The sequence below is a fragment of the Myiozetetes cayanensis genome, unplaced genomic scaffold (genome assembly GCF_022539395.1).
Source record: "Myiozetetes cayanensis isolate MyiCay16 unplaced genomic scaffold, myiCay2020 scf12, whole genome shotgun sequence".
NCBI classification, from domain to species: domain Eukaryota; kingdom Metazoa; phylum Chordata; class Aves; order Passeriformes; family Tyrannidae; genus Myiozetetes; species Myiozetetes cayanensis.
Window position 1 is genome coordinate 2,874,936 of NW_026086826.1, and position 18,867 is coordinate 2,893,802.

An 18,867-nucleotide genomic window follows, 5' to 3' on the forward strand; every position below is an offset into this window, starting at 1 on the left:
TTTGCTTCGGCAGAGGCAGAAAGCAACAAACTGCTGTTTCCCAATCACTCAAGTTCCCAGAGTCTCTGTTCCCTGCTCTGCCATACCTCAGCTCCCTAGGATTTCTGAAAAGCAGCAGCTTCCTGGGCAGGTGGCCCAGTGCCCAGCCCTCACCCACACTCCACCCCAGCCATTTTTTGACAGGGTGGAGTCACTTTCACAACAGAAGCCTTGACACACTTCCTGCCCTGAGCACTGCTCTACCAAAACACTTGGAAACAATCTGCCATCTGCTTCATCAGCACACAGCTATCACTCTCTCCCCCAACACACAAACCTGCTACACCAGCTGCTTCTCCCAGCCCTGCCTCCAACCACACTGGGCAGGACCAAGCACCTGGAACAGCTTCTGTGTACAGTGAGCCAAGAAAACAAGAGGACAGAGCCATTTCTCCTTCTGCCTGTTTATTTGTAATAGAAGAGCAGCCCAATCTGACAGGGCCTGGCCCCTTCACCTCATCCTCAAGGCCATCAGCATGTTTTGGTTACAGCCGGAGTAGGTGACAGGCACCAGGCCCAGGAGAGCTGCTGCACTGCCCTGCTGTAGGGCAGAGTACACCTTCACCCAGGCCCACTCAGATCCAAAGAGGCAAGAGGTGCTCACTGTTACACCACAGCAGGGCATGCTACAACCACCCTCTGGTGTGCTCATGCTAGGCCAGAGCAGGGCTGGTCCCGAGCAGCAGAGCCCAGGAGCTGATTCTAAGGGGCACTTATTGCTCAAGTCTTGAATTTACAGGAATGGAAGTGGTCCAAGACCAGACTGAGCTTGGTCTCCCCCACTCTGGAGCAAGCCACCAGCTGCCATAGAGGATCAGGTTAAGTGTGGCTAAAGCACACACTGAGCACCCAGCCCAGGCACAGAAAGCCACAGCAACCTGGGCTTATCATGTGGGGGAAGCCTTTTCAGGATGTCACAGCCCCTGCTATGTACTAGGCACAGGGCATGTGTACTGTACTGGGCAGGTCTGGGCCCTCAAGTCCCATATGCACTGCCCCTACACTCTCCACAGCCACACCTGGGCACAGATGTGCCAGAGCAGGACCCCCCAGCTGGGCACACAGGGACATGCAGCACTGTGGCACGGCACAAAGTGGCACAAGGCATGGTAGAGCAGGAGCACTCACACGTGAGCTGGCAGTGGCAAATAGCCAGGGACAAATCTGCTCATCCACACAGGCTCTTGTGAGACAGGGAAGAGGAGAGGGCACCAGGACAGGAAATGGTCTCTTCTTTTGGTCCTACTCAGAAGGAAACGGCCCCTAAGGCAGAAGGGCCAGATGTAGGCACTTGGGGAAAGTTCCTTTGGAAACACTGGAATGGGACTGCAGCCCCACAGCTGTGATGCAGGCAGCTGCCTCTCTGCTCAGCAACACTGAGAAACAGCACAAGCCCTCCCAGGAGCAGGAGAAGTGGCCCGTGGCTGCTCAGAGCAGAGGGGCTGGGCATGCAGACAGAGGACAGCAGGGCTGGGCACAGGGGTAACAACAGTCTGTAGGCACTTGACTTGGCTAGTGGCACCCAGGGACAGAGGGACAGGTCCCAGCTGCCTCTGCCCCGGGGCTCTCATTGGCTCTGGGAGCGCTTTGCCCTCTAGTTGGCTTTGACCTTGCCGTTGGTGACAGTGCCATTTTCATGGATGCTGCTGCCGTTGTGCTGGGCTGCTTGCTGAGCCACCCTGGGCAACCGTTTGCCCTTGGTGTAGGACTGGTACCAAAAGTTGGAGAAGAGGATGAAGAAGATGGTCCCATAAATCCAGATAAGGTGGATGAAGATGGGGAACTGGTACTGGCAGTTGGGCATGAAGTAATACTGGGAGATGTGGACGGAGACAATCACAAACTGTGCCTGGGAGCAAGGCAGAGCAAGAACAAGTTATCCATGGGAGCAGGGTCAGGGAACCCACTAGAGACCTTATTTCTACACGAAACCCACAGGCTCCTTTCCCACTCTGAAGCTGCCAGGGCTGCTAGAAGCTCAGAGTGAGATACTACAGAGAAGACAACTACAGCTGCTGGCAGTGCCTTTCAAATGTACAAGGGCTGGCCTGTCCCCCACAACACAGACTGCAGCACATGCCCTGCTCCACTGCACAGACTCACCAGCTGGATGGCCGTGATGTGTTTCTTCCACCACAGGTACTTCTGAAAGGCAGGTCCTGCTGCTGAGAGCCCGTAGTAGAAGTACATGACAACATGCACCATGGAATTGATCATGGCATGGAATGAGCCCATTCCCCCTGTTAAGACAGACTTCCATTAGTGCAAGTCAATACTCCACAGCAATCAGCACCACAGGGAGCTCTAAGAGCCCAGCAGGGCCAAAAACCCTTTCTCAGCATGCTGGGGTAACCCCGCCCTTTCCCCCAAGCCACGCACCCAGACAGTTTCCATCTTACCTGGACCAAACTTTGCTCCCCACCACCAGCTCCATGGCAGAACAGAGTGGTGGAAAAGGTGCAGGAATGTGACCTGTTCATTCTTCTTCCGCAGGACAAAGATCACCTGCAATGAAAGGTAAACAGCATCAAGGACCTGCAGTCCTGGGAGCAGCTAGAGCAGGCTGGGCCACTAATTCAGTGTCTGACCTCAGGGATGCTTCTCTCCCTCCATGCTCGCTGCCATCACACACTAGGTCACCTCACAGCTTCCAGAGCTGTAGCGTGCCAAGAGTGGCCTCAGCAATATCCCAGAGCGGCCTCTCTGGCAGTGATGCCAAACAGAAGCACTACCAGGTCACACTGGAAGGGCTGCAATAGCATCTACCCCAAGTACACTGGGCCCCAACTCCCTGCCCAGCAAGTGATGACAAGGCCTTCTCAGTAACTCACTCACCGTGTCTGTCAGTTCGATGAACTTGGAGAAGACAAAGAGCCAAGCAACACTGACCATCTGTAACAGAACAGGTTAACATTAGAGACCCACCTCAGTCTGAACATGTCCAGTGACCAAAGGTCTTCACACAGTAACCCCAGGGTTACAGAAACCAAGAGCCAGAGCCTGCAAATCCCCTGCCTCGGGAGAGGCAAGTGGCTGGGACCCTGCTTTCCAAACAGAAGCACTAAAGGCCATCCCCACTCACCAGGAGAGGGATGAGAACTCACCCTGAGGGCCTTGGGGTCCTGCGAGAAGTCCACAGGGTCACATCGCCAGGTGTACCCCGTAAGCCACCCTGCCATCAGGAACTGCAACAAGAGCATCACTGGGGTGAGGCCCAACACATCACCCACTGCACGTCAAGCTCTGCACAGAAGGGCAGGGAACAGCCTGGAAAAGGGCTCCCCATCACCCATGCAGCCTGCACACACTGCTTCATCCGTGCTAGACCAAGCTGCCGACAACTCACCTCATAGACTATGTAAAGTGAGAGTCCCACCAGAAAGAAGTTGTATAGCACCATGAACTTCTTCAGGTTTAAAGGCTTCCTGTTGGCCATTAGCCGGGGACCCAAGGATAGGACAAAGTAGACATATCCCAGAAGGATGCCCATCACAAGGAATGGGGACTGCATCAGTGGATAATCAGCGATGCGGGGGTCTGCGGAAAGAGCCGGGGTGCAGAGCGGTTAGTCCTCACCCCAACCTGCTGCCAGCAATGCCACTGCCAGAGGGGAGGCAAGGACATGGCAATCCTGTTCTCCTAGGACAGGACTGCAGGTAGGGAAGCAGTCTGGGAGCAGAGGCTGGTGAAGACAGCCAGACTCAGCAGGGTATAGCCTGAAGCCACACTGCAGGGCAGCCTGGAGATCCACAAGTGCCCCAGAACAACTTGCACAGGCCCTGAGGCAAGACAGCCTCAAAACAGGCAGCACAAAAACCCCAGAGACGCATCTGTGTAAGGCTGGAGGCAGGATGCAGCCAGACCAGGACTGCTCCAGGGATGACAGACCATCCCTACAGTGCCCGTGGCAGTGAGGCACTACCTTACTCTGGGCAGAGCCAAACACCCACCTGCTTTCTTCATGAAGTCCTGATACATGGTCACAATCCCCTCCATGGTGGTGGCAGTATCTCTGTGGAGAGAGGCACAGCAGATCAGGCAGCTGTTTTCCCAGGAGGGCAGCCTGCAGAGCACAGCCCTGCAGATCAGCAAATTTCAAGCACAGCTTCAGAGAAACAATCATGTGTATCTGGCCAGCACTGCTCTCAGCTGATCACACACCAGCATCCACTTTCCAGCCGAGCCACATGCCCCACACTTCTCGCTGAGCCTGGTCCTGTTTCCCCAGCTCTCATGGGCGCACCATCATCCACCACCAGCAGTCCTTCCAAGGTAGCACCCCAACATTACAAGCCAGCTAGCAAAGCTTCCAACCTCAGCACTGTATCTCCAGCTCCTTAATCTTGCTCCTGCTCAAGCAGGGGGCTCGAGCATCATCACCCACAGCCACCATGACATTGCCACCAGCCCTGGCACCCCACTCAGCACACTGCTCTGCCTGACCCTGCTGCAAGGTCTCCAAGGGAGATGTGGAGCTGGCCCACACCCTCCACAGAGCAGTGCCTTTATAACCAAATCTGGGCTCCTGCTCCTTGATCTTCACCACAGAAGCAGCATGCCATCACAGGCAGACCCACTGCATGAGGAAGGAAAGCCACTTTCTGGTATCAAAGTTCCTGGTTTCACATCCTTGCAAAAAAAACCCTCCTGAGAAGAAACTACTATCACATAACCCAGTACATCTCAGAGGGTGCATCCTGCTTGGCAATGGCATTTCTACTCCCCTTCCAAACAGCAGAAAGCCACAAGAGAAGGACAGGCTGCAGGGAGAAGAACCAGCACTGCCCACACTTGCTGAGCCTCACTATGAGCACACACCAGTGATCCAGGCAGATGTTCTCCAAAAAAGCAGGAAGGGCCCAGGCTCTTACTGCTGCAGGCAAGATTGAAACACCTTCACCCATTTCCCTGTACTCCCCAACCTCTCCCCAGCCCACAGGACACCAGAGCAGCAGGAAGAGAGGCAGAGCACAGGCACAGCCTCACCTGACTCACCCACCTGCGAGGGAGGCATTCCCCACAGCTGCTACCAGACACTCCACCTACCCCTTCCACCAGAAGGCACACAGGAATCACTGCCCACACACAGGCCTGGGGAAATCTCCCCAGGAGGTATATTGCTGCCTCCACCAGGAATCACACAGCCTCTTCCCAACCAGCAAGCTGAAGCCAGAGTACCCTTCTTCCCAGTTAGGTCTCAGCTGGGAGTATTCAGCAGCCACTGCCACCTCGAGCCCTCACCAGCCAGCACCAGCATCGCTCCTTCAGCTTCATGGCAAGAATTAGAGCTCAAAGTCCTCTTGGCTCCAGGTAGGATGGCAGCAGACAACCTGTGCAGTGCTGCCAAGCACCTACATGACAGGCACTGCTGGCAGTGATCTTCACAGGGGCCTGGCACACACCGTTCTGGCTCACTGTAATATTCCCTGCAAATCAGTTTGGTGCAGCAACAGTGCTGGCTTTGTGCCTGCCCAGTCATAGCGCCCCATGTTCCTCCAAAATGGGGAGTGCCACCCAACCTCCCTGCAAGAGCAGTGGGGAGGTCTCTTCCTTCACCCCCACCCCCCAAAATACCCTTTCCTCCAAGTAAGGCTCCAGAGCAGCCTGTACAGCTGTGCACCCCAAGGACAGAGCCCAAGAAGTCTTGCTGTGCTTCAGATAGGGTCCTTGTGCCATCCTGGAGGCAGCTGCAGCAACAGGACAAAGCCCTCCCAACCCAAGGTTTCCAGGGGTTTAATACCAAGCAATACTCACTGGTAGTATCACTGTGATACCAGTAATATTTAAGGTCCTGGGCACTGCCAAGGTAATCCACTGTCCACATGCAGCAAAGGCCAGCAAAAAGTGCAGCAGGAGCTACGGCATCCCTGAGAGCCACTCACAGCTGCAGCTGTAGGAAACGCAGTAAGTACAAGTCCTGAAAGCTGCTGAGCTTTATGCTGCTTTAATGGCTACAAGCAAGCTCCAAACTTGTCTGTCTAGTTTCAGCTCTCAACCACTACATACAGCTACACCTTTATTTGCTAGATTGAGGAGCCCTCAAGAGTCAGCTCCCAACAGAGGTACCTGACTATTCAGGCTCTGTGTTTATCTTATCAGGGTGAATGAGTCAGCCTTACTACAGGTCCAGGGCAGAGACAAAAATCCTGCAGGGTACTCTCCTGTTTTGGGCAGGCTGGGATGAGGAGATAGTATCAGCCACCTCCGAGCTCAGAGCTGCGTCTCACACTGCAGGGAAACACTCTGGCTCAGGCACTACAGATCACTTCGCTGACTTTGATGCCACCAAGGCTCCAGTACCACTGGCCAACTAGGACCTCAGCTCAAAACAATCCGGGGTCCATGACCGCTATCCATCCAAGCAGTGGGAGAAGCCCATTTCAATTCAGCACGAGCACAGAAGTCCCCACCAGTGCGAACAGCAACAAGCCCCTCTTATTGCTGTGTCTTGTGAAGCACCTCCATCACTCCTACAGCCATATGTGCCCCAGGAAGATGGGAGGCATTGGACTCGTCCTGAACACAAGAACCAAGACGTCTAACAGGGCAGAACTAGCAGAATTATGCTACAGGCCCTTATGGAAGGACCTACACATTTTCCACCGCTTCTCTAGGCAGAACAACATCCTGCTAAATTCAGCTAACAGAGTAATCACGTTTCCAGGGAAACCCCAGGTCTTCAGGTCTTGGCAAGAGCTGGCATCCATCCACACTGCCATGCTACTTGGTCCTGCACCAGAGAGCAGCCCCAGAGCGCCCTGCTCAGTGAGCAGATGCAGGTATGTCTCACCCTCCTCTGTCCCTCCAGGGGCAGCCACCAGCCTTGGGGTGTTGACAGCTGAGCTGCCAAGTTGTAGGGCAGGCTCAAGGGTTACCTTCACTAAGCAGGGGGATGTGAAGTGCACTGGCCTGCCTGAGCCATGACTGCTCCATGCCAGCCTTTCTGCTGCAGGCAGGCATTTTCCAGCTCAGAGCACCAAGTGGCCGGGAACCCAAACTCCCCTCTCATGTCCCCTGTGCAGAACACCAGGACTTGATGTCCCTCTGCACTTTGAGAGGGGTTTATCATCCAGACAGGCATCTGCTCTTACTGCACTCTAGGCTAAGCCACACTTCACACACTGCAGGTGTTCACAGTTCACTGGTTTGATCTGAGAGACACTTGCTTTCCTCTGGCTCCTCACAGATCCTGATCCTCTTAGGCAAGGAGCTGGGAGGAGATGAGGAACCCAAAGCTGAGCCTTGAAGAGCTGAAGAGAAGTCAAGCAAACAGGTCTAAGCATCCCAAATCATCAGGAACCCTAGGGGCCCAAACACACCCTGCACAATATATAGAGACCTTGCAACACATCTTCCACCTCTCAGCAACAGGGAGTCACTTCCCCATCTGAAAAGTTCCCACTATTTGCAAGCTAGAGTATTAGGCCACAATCTGTCCAGTAACCAACATCAAGGATTAGGTACTTGCTTACACCAAGCAATGTGTACACTGCATATTTCCAACAAGCTATACAGCTAATTAGTGCAACTTCAGCAACAACAGCAAGGCCCTTTATGACCAGCCCCAGTCAGACAACAGCACTGTCAGAACCATGACACTGACAGAGACCAGAGCTCAGTGCAGTTAGTTTTATTAACAGCCTTGCAGGGCACACATCTCCCCACGCAGCAACCATCTGCAAGCAACAGACTCTGCCACAGACATCCAACATTGCTACTCCTCAGCACTCGGGTCAGAAATCAGCCCTGTAATAAGCGTGAAAGCAAGCACTCTTATCTCCCCACTAGTTTAATTAAAGGCAGCACCAAAACAGTCTGCTAGGTGGCCACAGAGCTGCCACCCCAGGGAGAGCTGGCACAGGGCCCTTGCTGAACTGGCTAAAGCAGGCCTGGCCCCTCTGGGGTTCCCAAGGGAGTAGTAGCCCTCAAAGGTCAGGAGATTATCAGTTGGCCAGATGTGAAACCAACTCACATCCCTGACCTACAAGACAGCATCGAGGCTTGCTGCCTGATGCAGCTCTGAGCTCCACACCTCTCAGGAAAAGGCATCTTTCTCTCCCAGCTCCCCATCATAAGCACCAAGGACCTGTGGTTCAGAAGCTGCTGCTGCAGAAGAGTGGGACTGACCAAGCCAGGCTCTGGTAGCAGCAGAGCGGGCCCAGACAGGGCTGTGTACTGCAGACACAAGGCTGGCAACCTCAAGCCATCACCAAGAGCTGACAGTCACAGCTCCACAAGCTTTCCTAAGTTTGTGCACAGGAGAATCCTGCAAGATTGGGAACACAAAACCATATCTGTCCTGAACAACACATGAGCAGCAAGGCAGTTGGAGCAAGACAAGAGAGAAAAGTAGCCCAGACAGCCATAACCTGCCAACCCCTGTTCTTTATCAACCCTGCAGTGGGATCATTCTAAGACTGAAGTTTACAGGAAAGCACAGAAAACTCAATTTGGATCTCCTCTGTCTGCCACTCTGTGTCCAGGTAAAAGGGAGGGGGCCTGTAACCAGGCAGTGCACACTTGCTTCACACACAGCATCTCAGGACAGCAGCACAAGCACGAGGAGCAGAGAGCACTCAACAGGAGAGCTGTATTCAAGTACACCTGCATTACTGCTAATGATTTCAGCCATTCCCTGAAGACTCAGTGAAGGTAGTGTTGTCCACATACTCCTAAAGTCACGTTTTTCTCTTAAAAGCAGTCACAGCCTGAAGAGATGCCTGGCACCAACTCACAGGGCACAGAAGGCAAGTCTAGCAGGAGAGAAGGAGTTTCTGTGTTTCGAGTGTGGAAAGCCATACCAACCAATTAGGCCAAAGCAGGAAAGCAGCTCTCCTCAGCTCTGAGGGCTTGGGACAGACTCAATCAGAGTTTGAGAACAACCAGTCCCAGAACTCAGTCCACAGCATAACTAGAACGTCTGCACGGAGACTTCATGCTAACACCACCAGGTAAGTTTTCCTACTTGAATCACATCCATTTGTCACTTCCTCTGGCCCACCTACTTCACGCTGAGTGTCAAAGGACATGGCTAACAGCCCAGTACCGTGTGCTCTGAAGTCCACAGAGGAGGTCTGTGGGGATAAGGGATGAAAACTCTCAAACCCACGATACGTAAGAGCTCTTGCAAGAGCTGCCGTTGCAACTGCCGCAGGAGCCACGCTGGCTGGGTGCTGCTCCTGGCACACTGGATCCAAGTGGCAGAAAGTGGCCTGCCTGAAGTGGAACAGTTTCCCCATCTTCAGCCAGTGTGTGTTAATACCCTATCACTATCTCACGCAGCAGCTGTAAACCCCGAGGCCCTTGGACAGCATCCTACAAACAGATTAAGCTCTCCCCTTCCCATGCTCACTGGAAGCAGGGAAAGCAAGAGGAGACTCCCAGGTTAACAGGCAAGCTCTGCAGAGCCTGGGCAGTCAGCGTGGCACCTCACAAGCTTTCAGGGAAAGGAAGACACCCATTGCATCAGGTACTGGTAATCTTGTACAAAAACCACAGCAGGTAATCAGACTTCAAGGTCCCACAAGAGCATTCATTACAGTAAAAGGTCTGTATGCACAGCACAGTTTTGTCGGGGACAGCACCTCCTCAAGCTGTTAAGAATAGGCTTACTACTTATCACATTCAATGCTGGTGGCTGCATATTCAGGGAGCTGATATCAGCAGAGATGACAGCAGGCAGGGAAAGAGCAGAGAAAAAGCAACATTAAGCAGAAAGAGTAACATTGCAAGTAGCAAAGGAGTAAAGTAGTAAAGGAACAAAAGAAACAGAGTAAGCTACCTACACAAGAGGAAAATAAGGTATTTCCTTTCAGAGCTAACCATACTGATCTGTGTCCACTCCCTCACACAGCACCAGGTGAAGGGGGAAGAAGGTAGAGATTCCCTCTCTGAAGCGGTGGCACCCAGCAGCCCCTCAGGGTGCAGAGAGCACACTCAGGAAGGACAGAAGTGATGGCAGGTGACAGAGCAGGGCAGGCAGGACTAGACCGAGCAAGGCCAGCTTCTCACACCTGCATCTAAAAACAGGTCAAGCCTTCTAAATCCCCCCAGCAAAGGAACAGAGTACCCCGATACAGAGATGGGACAGGCTGTAACCACAGCAGTCATCACTGGGTTTCATCATCATGCAAATGCCTCAATAAAAGGCTTCACCTCCGTTCTCACAACAGTGGCTGTAATCATGACACAGAAATGATTACTGTGCTCTGCCCCATTCAGGCCTGTGCCTTAATTAGACAGCTCCACCAAGACAAGATGGACATTAAAAGTCCACAAAGCAAGATGCAGAAAGGAGAGACTCACAAAGCTTTATCTGGACTATTTAAGAAGCCACAGTGTGAACTCAGAGACACTTCTCAATGAAACAAGGGGTCACTGCCTGGAACTCACCATGACATCAGCTTTAGGCCCCTGTACCCTCCACACCAAGAAGGCAGTTCAGCCACACAATCACCTTTTAGCAAGAGAAAGGGATGTTTTCTGGCAGTATGACAGATGTTGGACTCCAGCAGCACAGTACATGCACACTAGAGCCCAACAAGCATAAGGCTTAGTAGAGACCACCTTTAAGAAGGTTCACAGCCATTTAAGCACAAAAAATGAAGCACGAGGCATGATGATCTCAATACAGGCACAGATGGACCACTCAAAGTCAAGGTTGTTGCTTCTACTGCTGGTCCTGTACAGACAGGGAAAGCCTCTTAGGGTTAAGTAGAAACAGCGTGAGTTATAAATCTGTGGGTGTACAGAGCAAATCTATTAACAAACTATGAGAGCAAAGCTAGCTGGTCTGAGCCACAGGGTAAGAGCACTCCTTGTGCAGCTGGAGAACCTGCTGCCAGTGACAGCTTACCACCCTGATCCATCCCACAGGGAAGAATCAACCAGAAATTAAAAACCCTGGGAGACACTAAGGGAAATCCAGAACCATAAGACCCAGTCACCACCTCCACCATTCTCAAGCCACTGAAGGCTCAGATAGCATGCAGACACAGGCCTGATGGTGGGGAGCGGGCTGTGGCAGCTGCAACTTGTCATCTCCGAGCAACAGCAGCCCCACAACTCCTGCAGGGAAGAGTCCTGGCTCCTGGGGACCGTCTCCTCCCTGTAGGAGCCCAAGCTGCCTCACCTGTTTGACTAGCAAGAACCAGACTTTCCAGCCCAAGTACTCCCACCATCTGTCCAACACAGAAGCACAGAAACACAGAGCATCTCTTGGGCCATCACAGGCACCACTCCCAGCGTGTCTCTCCTGTGAGCTCCCCAGGGGAAGGATCTCAGGCTGAGTGTTGACAGGGCTGTAACCTCAGCAGAGAAGAGGAAAGCATTCACTTGTAAGCTTGAAGGACAGTGCCAAGCCAAGTATGCAGCAATGTACCTGCTTCTGACACCATCTTTGGAGGTTCCTCAGGATGCAAAGCTTTTCTCCACCAGGAAAGAAAGGAGATGCTATGCACCTTCAACAAGCTCACTTATCTTCACCTCTAATGTGTGGCAAGAGACAGCTCTAGGTCAGAGTGAGCTTTCACTCCCCTAGTTTTAACAGTACTTTCTCTCATTTTACATTTCTGCCCAGAGGGACCACAGAATCCCCCCAATCCAACAGACTTTCAGGAAACAGAAGTGAGAATAAAACACAGGGCAGGACTGCAGAGGCCCAGGCTGTGTGGGTGGCATGGCTTAATCCCCACAGCGAGATGCAGCAAGTAGATGCTGCAACAGCTGTCATCACTGCTGTTGCTCACAGGAACAGGCTGTTAGCAGCAGCTCACACCCATGAGCTAGAGGGGCTTCCTAGGAAAGAGATAACACACAGCAGTGTCAGTCAAGCCTCAAGGGCTCAGCCAGCTGTTTGACTCTCTAAGCCATCCTCAAGAAGCTGCCCAGCAGGTCTGGTGGGAAGGTCAGCTCCATCCAGCCAGGAATCTGCCCTGGCTGCATTCTGGCAGAAGAGAAGGTGGTCAATTTGGGACAGCACGGCAGGAGAGATGCACTGCTGCACAGGCAATCCTGGCCTCCAAGAGGGGAATAGATGCTCTAAGGAAATGCACTAGCAGGTAAAGCATCCTGCGTTACTTCATGCTGCCCACTGAGCACAGGAAGGGGTATTCACCCCACTTCTTCCTGCCTTTAGGACTCCAGAACCGAGGTGGTCAGTCACAGGGAAAGCATCTGACAGCCCCCCTGCAGGAAGCAGCCCAGGCACCGAGGCACAGACTGTAACTCCCAAAGCTTCCCTGCATGTTGCAATGCCTATTTATACTGCCTCATTAGTCTGTTATAAGACCAAAAAGAAGCAGCTTCCCCAACTGCCCCCTCGTTACAACAGAGGAACGAGCCCATGTAAAAGACTTATAGACTGTACTGCCAGTGGTTATTAAGCCTGAGGTTATCCAGCAAGTGCAGACCCCTGTGCATGGCCACGCCAGTGTGAGGTGAGCCCGCGGCCAGGGCACTGCTGCCACCAGGAGGGTGACAGTGACCTCCTCCTCCTCTTGCCACCGCGTTCCAGAGCGAGGGCCAGCGGGAGGCCAAGCACCTACACGAGCCGGCACTCAAAGCTGACATTGTGTCGCAGCAGCGGGGGAGGCCTGGTACTGCCACCCTGCCCGGAGGAGGAGGGAAGAGCCATCTCAATGGTTACATTGATGCCGACGGCTGGGCACAAGAGAGCTCCCCGGCCGCCGGGGGCTGCTCTCGCCCCGCCGCAGCGAAGCCCCAGCGGAGCAGAGCCCTCCCGGGGCTGCCCGGCGTACCCGCAGCTCCCAGCCGGGAGCGCCCCGCTCGGCCCCGGCACAGGCCCCGCCGGCCCCCCCGCCCGGGCGGCTCCCGGCCCGGCTCGGGTGTGGCGCGGCCGGGCCCGGAAGCGGAGCCGCGGCCCAGCGGGGCCTGCGCGGCCGGCAAGGGCCGCTGCGGGCCCGGGGAGGCCCCGCGTGTGGGGAGGGGGCTCGGCCACCTTCAGGCGAGCCCCGCGGGCCGCTCCGCCGCCTGTGGGGTCGCGGCACAGCCCCCGCCGAAGCGCCAAAGCGGCGGTGCCGGTCCCGGCCCCGAGAGGCCGCGCAGCCGCCGGTCCCTGAGCCGGGGAGCGGGAGAACCCCGGGCTCGGGCAACCGGCAGGACCCGGCACGGCCGCCGGGCACAGCCCTGCCGGGACGGGGACCGCTGTTCGTGCCCCGGCACAGAACAGCGCCGAGGGACCGTCCTTCCTCCCGGCCGGCCGGGAAAGCATCCCAACCCCGCACAGAGCAGGCGGCCCTGCCCCAGGGAGGGAATTAACTGCGCCCTTGCCTGGCACCATGGAGGGAGAGCTGGGGCAGTGGCACCAGGCTGTGAGCCAGGGAGCACTCTGCAGCTCCTCACAGCGTCAGGACCCAGCTGCTTTAAAAAAAAAAAAGGCAAAAAACAAACCACACTTCAGCAACTCAGCTTGAAGTCCACTTGTCTCCCTGCTTCTGGCACGGCCAGGTTCGCACACCTCTGCGCTGCCACGAGGACCCACATCGCCACTGCGGGCACCCCTCTCGCCAGGAGGGTGACAGCCTCCGCTGGTGGCAGCCGCACCCAGCGTGGTCACCCCATGTCACAACACCCACCCCACCCATCAGGCCACGGCCTCCCCCGCCGCGCTCCCCCCACGCCTGTGGTGAGGGCACACCACCCACCTCCTCCCGGCACACAGAGCATCCCGGCTGACGGGCACACACGCAGCCTCCTCCAGCAGCCTGGTCAGCAGGTGCCAAGCCAGCGCATGACCTCCCCGCGGCAGGGCCCACCTACCCTGGCAGCAAAGCTTCACTCCCAAAGCAGCTGAACCCAGCTAAGGCCTCCCCAGCACCCTTTCGCAAACAGCCCCAAAGTCCACCCCCCCCGGCACAGCCCAACAGCCAGCCCAGACCGGCTAACCTCGGACACCTTCACCCAGACTGCCCCCTCCCAAACATCCCAAGGGACGGCTGGGACAGCCTGGGCACCTCTGGCCCACCGCCACCGGACAGTGCTGGGCCCCGCGCCCTCCGCCCCACGTGCCCGCGGCCCGGTGCCCGCCCGCACTCACCGCCGGCCGCACCCCGCTCTGCCGCCGCCACGGCCGCCCCCACCATTAAACCGAGGGGCCACGCCCCCCTCGCCGCTGCCCATTGGACAAGGAGGGCAGAGCTCCGCCCCCGAGGCAGCCGCGGCCAATCGAAGCGGCCGCCGCGTCCCGCCCGGCCCGTGGCCACGCCCAGGCCGGCGGTGCCGGGGCCGCGCGGGCGCCGCCTGAGGGAGAGCGGGGGAGAGGGAAGGGGACAGCGATGGGGACAGGGATGGGGATGGGGACAGGACCCGGTGCGGGCACGGGCAGGGCGAGGTGCGCAGGGCCGGCTCGAGGGTGGTGGTGACGGCGTGAGGGAGGCCAATACGGGTCCATCAACAGGTGTCTCGTTTCCTCCCCCAGAGGCACCTCAGCAGCCACCGCGAGCGTTTGGGAACGCAGGACAGGAGGACGCCCCGGAGACCCCGGCTCCGCTTCCAGCACCACTCACTTCATCCTGTGGTGTCCTCACGGCCACGCCGAGCCGCATCCTAAAAAGTGGCCGGGCCTCGGCTCGTGCTCGTCTTGTCTGAAGGCGTTTTCGGAACTCATATTCTAATTGTTGGGAATCATCTTCTCATTTCCAGCTTAATTGGATGCACGGCTGGTTAATATCCATTTGCTCCTGTGCCAACGCTGTAATTTATCTCTCATAGCTCCTGCCGTGGTGTTTACACTGCAGTGTATTTGGAGACGGCAATCATCTCCCTCTCAGCCATTACAGGGAAGACTAAACAAGTTTTTCCAGCATTTTCCTGCTAGCCTGCCTGTCCCTGCACCTAATGCCATGGTAGCTCTTCTGACTGGGCTGCTGCTCAAGGCTCCTCTCCTGAAAACGGGGGATCAGGAGCTGTTGCAGACTTTGTGCTCATCTAGTTAAGAATTTCCCAGCTGGGCACGGCCAGGGTTCCATTTGCCCTTCACAGTCCCATTTTGCACTGGCAGCTCAGTGTCACTCTGTGGCTGGTTACTCCTGTGATTTCCCATCTTCAGATGCTTGCAGCTCACAAAGTCCCCAAAATACAGTAAAGAACTGCATTTCTGGTGACTTTTATCCTTTTTTTTTTTTTTTTTTGGCTCTACAGCATTCCTTTACATTCCCCTACACTGCTAACACACCACAACATTCTGACTTCATCAATTGCACCTGATATTTGTGCCAGTCGGTCCTTAAGGAAACCAATTTATAAAAACATCCACAAGTACCTCAGTAGTAACCTTCTGTGTGTCCTGATGTGCTCCCTTCCCCAGGCTCCGCTTTCATCTTGACCTTAACCACTCCTTCCTACATGAAATTCCTGTGCTTATTTCTGCCTCAACATCTACCAAGATTCCCAATTGGTCCCAAGGTTCACAGCTGTTTCACTGCAGTCCCTGCAGGAACTATAGCTTTATAGAAAGGTTGGGGGGTTGTAGGTTTTTTTAACTATTAGGTTAGTCAGACATAATAAACTTTATTTTATCCCCCATTTCCTGTCCGTGTGCTATGTTACTCTTTAACTGGATACTGTTAAGATCAGACTGGCAGGGCTTCAGCTTTCTGGATCACTTTTTCTCCCTTGTTAAGTACAGGGTTAGGTCTTGTTTGCTATTCTTCACTTCTTTTTCTTTTTTTGCCCTCCTTTTATTTTGCACCATTTCTCTATTTTTAGTTGATCTGTGGTCCAATTCAGTGGAAATCTTGCTGTGTAGTTTGTCACGAAATTAGAGATCACCAGTGGATTCCTTCACACTCCCTAGGACTAGATTCTCTTCCCCCTTGTATCCCAGATCTCATAGCTTTCTCCAAGCATTCCTTCTCTCCTCTGGATCCACCCTTGCTGGCAGGCTTGTCAGGCTCTAACACTGAGCCCCAAATTGCACGGCCCAGCCTCTTCCTGCTATTGGAATAAATTTCCAGGTCACTCTCTTTCTTCTGCTCTGAATGCAATTTCTTTCTCCTCTCTTGGTCCTGGGCTCTACTTCCCTGTTGTGTCTGCTGTCTCCTCCATTATTCCTGTGTGGTATTTGCTCATTAATTTTCCCTTTCTACTGCATCTTCTCTTTCTCTCCTCAATTCTCCAACACATCAAATAGATTTTACCATTTTATTTCTCCTCCATTGATCAGTTCTACTTTTCACGCTCGCTGGCTTTGATGGGTTACCTTTGTCTGCGTGTTGGCCTTTCTTTACTTCTCATGCTCAGCAGGTGTCTGCAGCTCCTCAGTGTTCCCCCTTCCCACCATATCCCTGGAGCTGCAGCAGCCTGGGCAGGAGTTTCAGCTGGAGCCAGGACCCTGCTCTGCCAGAGCACCCTGGCTGCAGGCAAGTGGATCCAGCAGCTCCTGTTCGAGGGAGTGATGCAGGGTCCCCTCCTAACCCTTGGGGACAGGCCTCCAGCAAGGACCTGACTAATCTGCTGTGAGTTGTGCATCCGGGTTTCTGCCTTCCAGCCTCCTTTGGAAGCAGGGTAGCACAAGCACACGCAGCAAGGAAAACCCCTCAAAAATAAGGGAGGTGAGGGAGACAAGGCCAGAGTGGCATGACCTGTTGTCCACAGCCAGATGTTCCCAAAGTGTCTGGAGAGAGACTTTTATAAATGGATAATTTCCTGCTTCCATCTTGAATCCTGCCTGTGTGACCTGAAAGCTGGGAGAGGAGCTGTTTGCAGCCTGCCAGGCGTGTCACCCTGACTGGTGATCATCTCTGGACCGCCAGAGCAGAGATGATCCTGTCACATGCCTGCACAAGGGTGTCCTGCCTGCACCAGCCACTCCTCCAGCAGACAGAGCCCTACAGGTCATTAACTCTTCACCTGCAGCGCAGGAGACAACCTGGCTGCTGTGTCCTGGTCCCAGCAGCCTGGGCTGCACTAGGCTTGAGTTTGGGAGAGCTTAAGCTCCTTCCTCCACTTCTTATCCCGGAGAACAACACACCATTTCCACTGTAGCTCTAGTGAGGGTCTTGCTGATCCTTCTTGACATGGAGATCTGATCAGGTGGAGCTGGTTGTGGGTCTCTGTGCTCCTTTCCATTGTTCCCTCCACCAGTCCTTGTCTTCTCCTTCCTTCTTGCTCCTTGCAGAGCCAGGTGCACCTCTCCTTCCCTTGGTGCAAAAGGCAGGCGTGTGTTAATGTAACTTGCTGAAGGCACAAAGACTGAAGCCATCATCAGTGCAGAGGATTATCAGACTATCAGATGGGAAGGGAAGGTCTATAGGAACTGAGCAATGGAAAAGGGGTGAAGTTCAATGAGAGGTTATGACCTTAGAGATTAGTAACGATGATTTCTTCTGCGTGTAATGAGAGATGTAATGAGTTTCTCGGTATTGCATCTTTTCTGGTGCCAGTCTAGAGGACTGGCTTAGACTCACCATGCAGCTGGATAGGGAAAATAGGGAATTTCAGCCCCCTCAGGGGTTTAAGTTCCTCAGTTTTTTTGCAAATTTAAAAATTCTTAAAATCCTGGCTTGCTGGGGAACTAAAATATCTTTTTGATCATGTCTGGCTTATATAGTAAGTTTGTATTCTCTTATTCACTGAATTTATAGCTATGAATTTATTGCTTTTTAATTGCTGATAAATTGAATGGTGAGAGTTTCATTTGGTAATACATTGACCTTATGCAACTTGAAAAATCTAAAATATAATGAAAGGACAAAATGGATTCAGTGAAATTAAAAACATGTACACTTGGCCCTGTAATTTTTCAGTGAGGTATTTGACATACATAGTTAGTAACTTTACCTAGCTTATTACATTTGGGGAGTGAAAAGATGATTCCCAGATCCTCCCGTCCTTTTCTTTTTAATAATGAAAACCCAATGATTTTGCATGTGATCAGATAAAACCACTGAATGTAAATTGGCTCTCTAATGTTGTTTAACTCTTCTTCCCTTTCCTTGAGGTTGGACCCTAAAGCACTATCAACCACACCTCATTGCTGCACACCTTTCTCTGTGGCTCCATGACAAAAAATTACAGGTTGATTACCCTGGGAATCTCAAATCATCCAAGAAATGCTCCTGCACCACCTCTGTCTATGCTGAGAGAATCAAACAAGGCTTTCATGACCACTAAAAGCGGAGACAGATTGCACCGCTGGGAACCTGAAGGACCATTAAATGCCAAAGTGTTACTTTGTGATTTCAATAAATGGAGGTGGGCAGGTAGGCCATGCCCAAGCATGCATTGCTCAGGCTGATGTGCTGCCTCCTTCCGTGGCTGATACCAAGTTTAAGTGACTCATCTTGGGCAAAATTTTATGTGTTATATACGCCGATTACATCACACTGGCAGCAAAGGCCAATTACCCCGTCACTGTTGCCCTCTTCCCCTTAAAGCCAAGAAGAAATACCTTCATTCCTGAGATTCAAGGTTCCTACAAGCCCCTCAGGCTACCAGCAAACAACTCACAACATTTCTGTAGCCAGCAGGCACGAACGTGACCCCGCTGAAACCCCTGCTGTAACACGACGCTGCAGTTTCACACTAAAACATCACCTGGAAAAAGGCGTTCCCGGGAGATGAAAGGGGAGGTTGGAAGCATCACCCGGAAGCTTGCAGGCACCGTGGTGTTGCCCTGGGAGCTTTGATGGCAGACTTTCACCCCGGCGTGTTTAATTGCCGGACTTTGCCTGCCAGCTGGGGTGGGCAGCGCACATGACTGCGGTTTCCTGCCAGGACCTTTGTCAGCTGCACCAACAGCCTCTCCAGCGTGAGCCCTGGCACCCACCTCTGCAGGCTGGCAACATCACCCCGGCGATACAGGACCCC

The 18,867-nt window shown here is 53.8% G+C and overlaps 1 protein-coding gene across 1 annotated transcript; it reads right to left on the reverse strand.

Moving 5' to 3' along the window:
• Positions 1–423: 423 nt before the first annotated feature.
• On the reverse strand, positions 424–14,133 carry ELOVL1 (ELOVL fatty acid elongase 1). The gene is made up of 8 exons (XM_050307061.1): positions 14,096–14,133; positions 3,990–4,051; positions 3,386–3,576; positions 3,144–3,224; positions 2,875–2,931; positions 2,439–2,544; positions 2,143–2,279; positions 424–1,888 (listed from the first exon to the last, which is right to left on the reverse strand). The coding sequence occupies exons 2-8, from the start codon at positions 4,033–4,035 to the stop codon at positions 1,634–1,636; spliced, it is 873 nt and encodes a 290-aa protein (XP_050163018.1). The 5' UTR covers positions 4,036–4,051; positions 14,096–14,133; the 3' UTR covers positions 424–1,633.
• Positions 14,134–18,867: the final 4,734 nt, after the last annotated feature.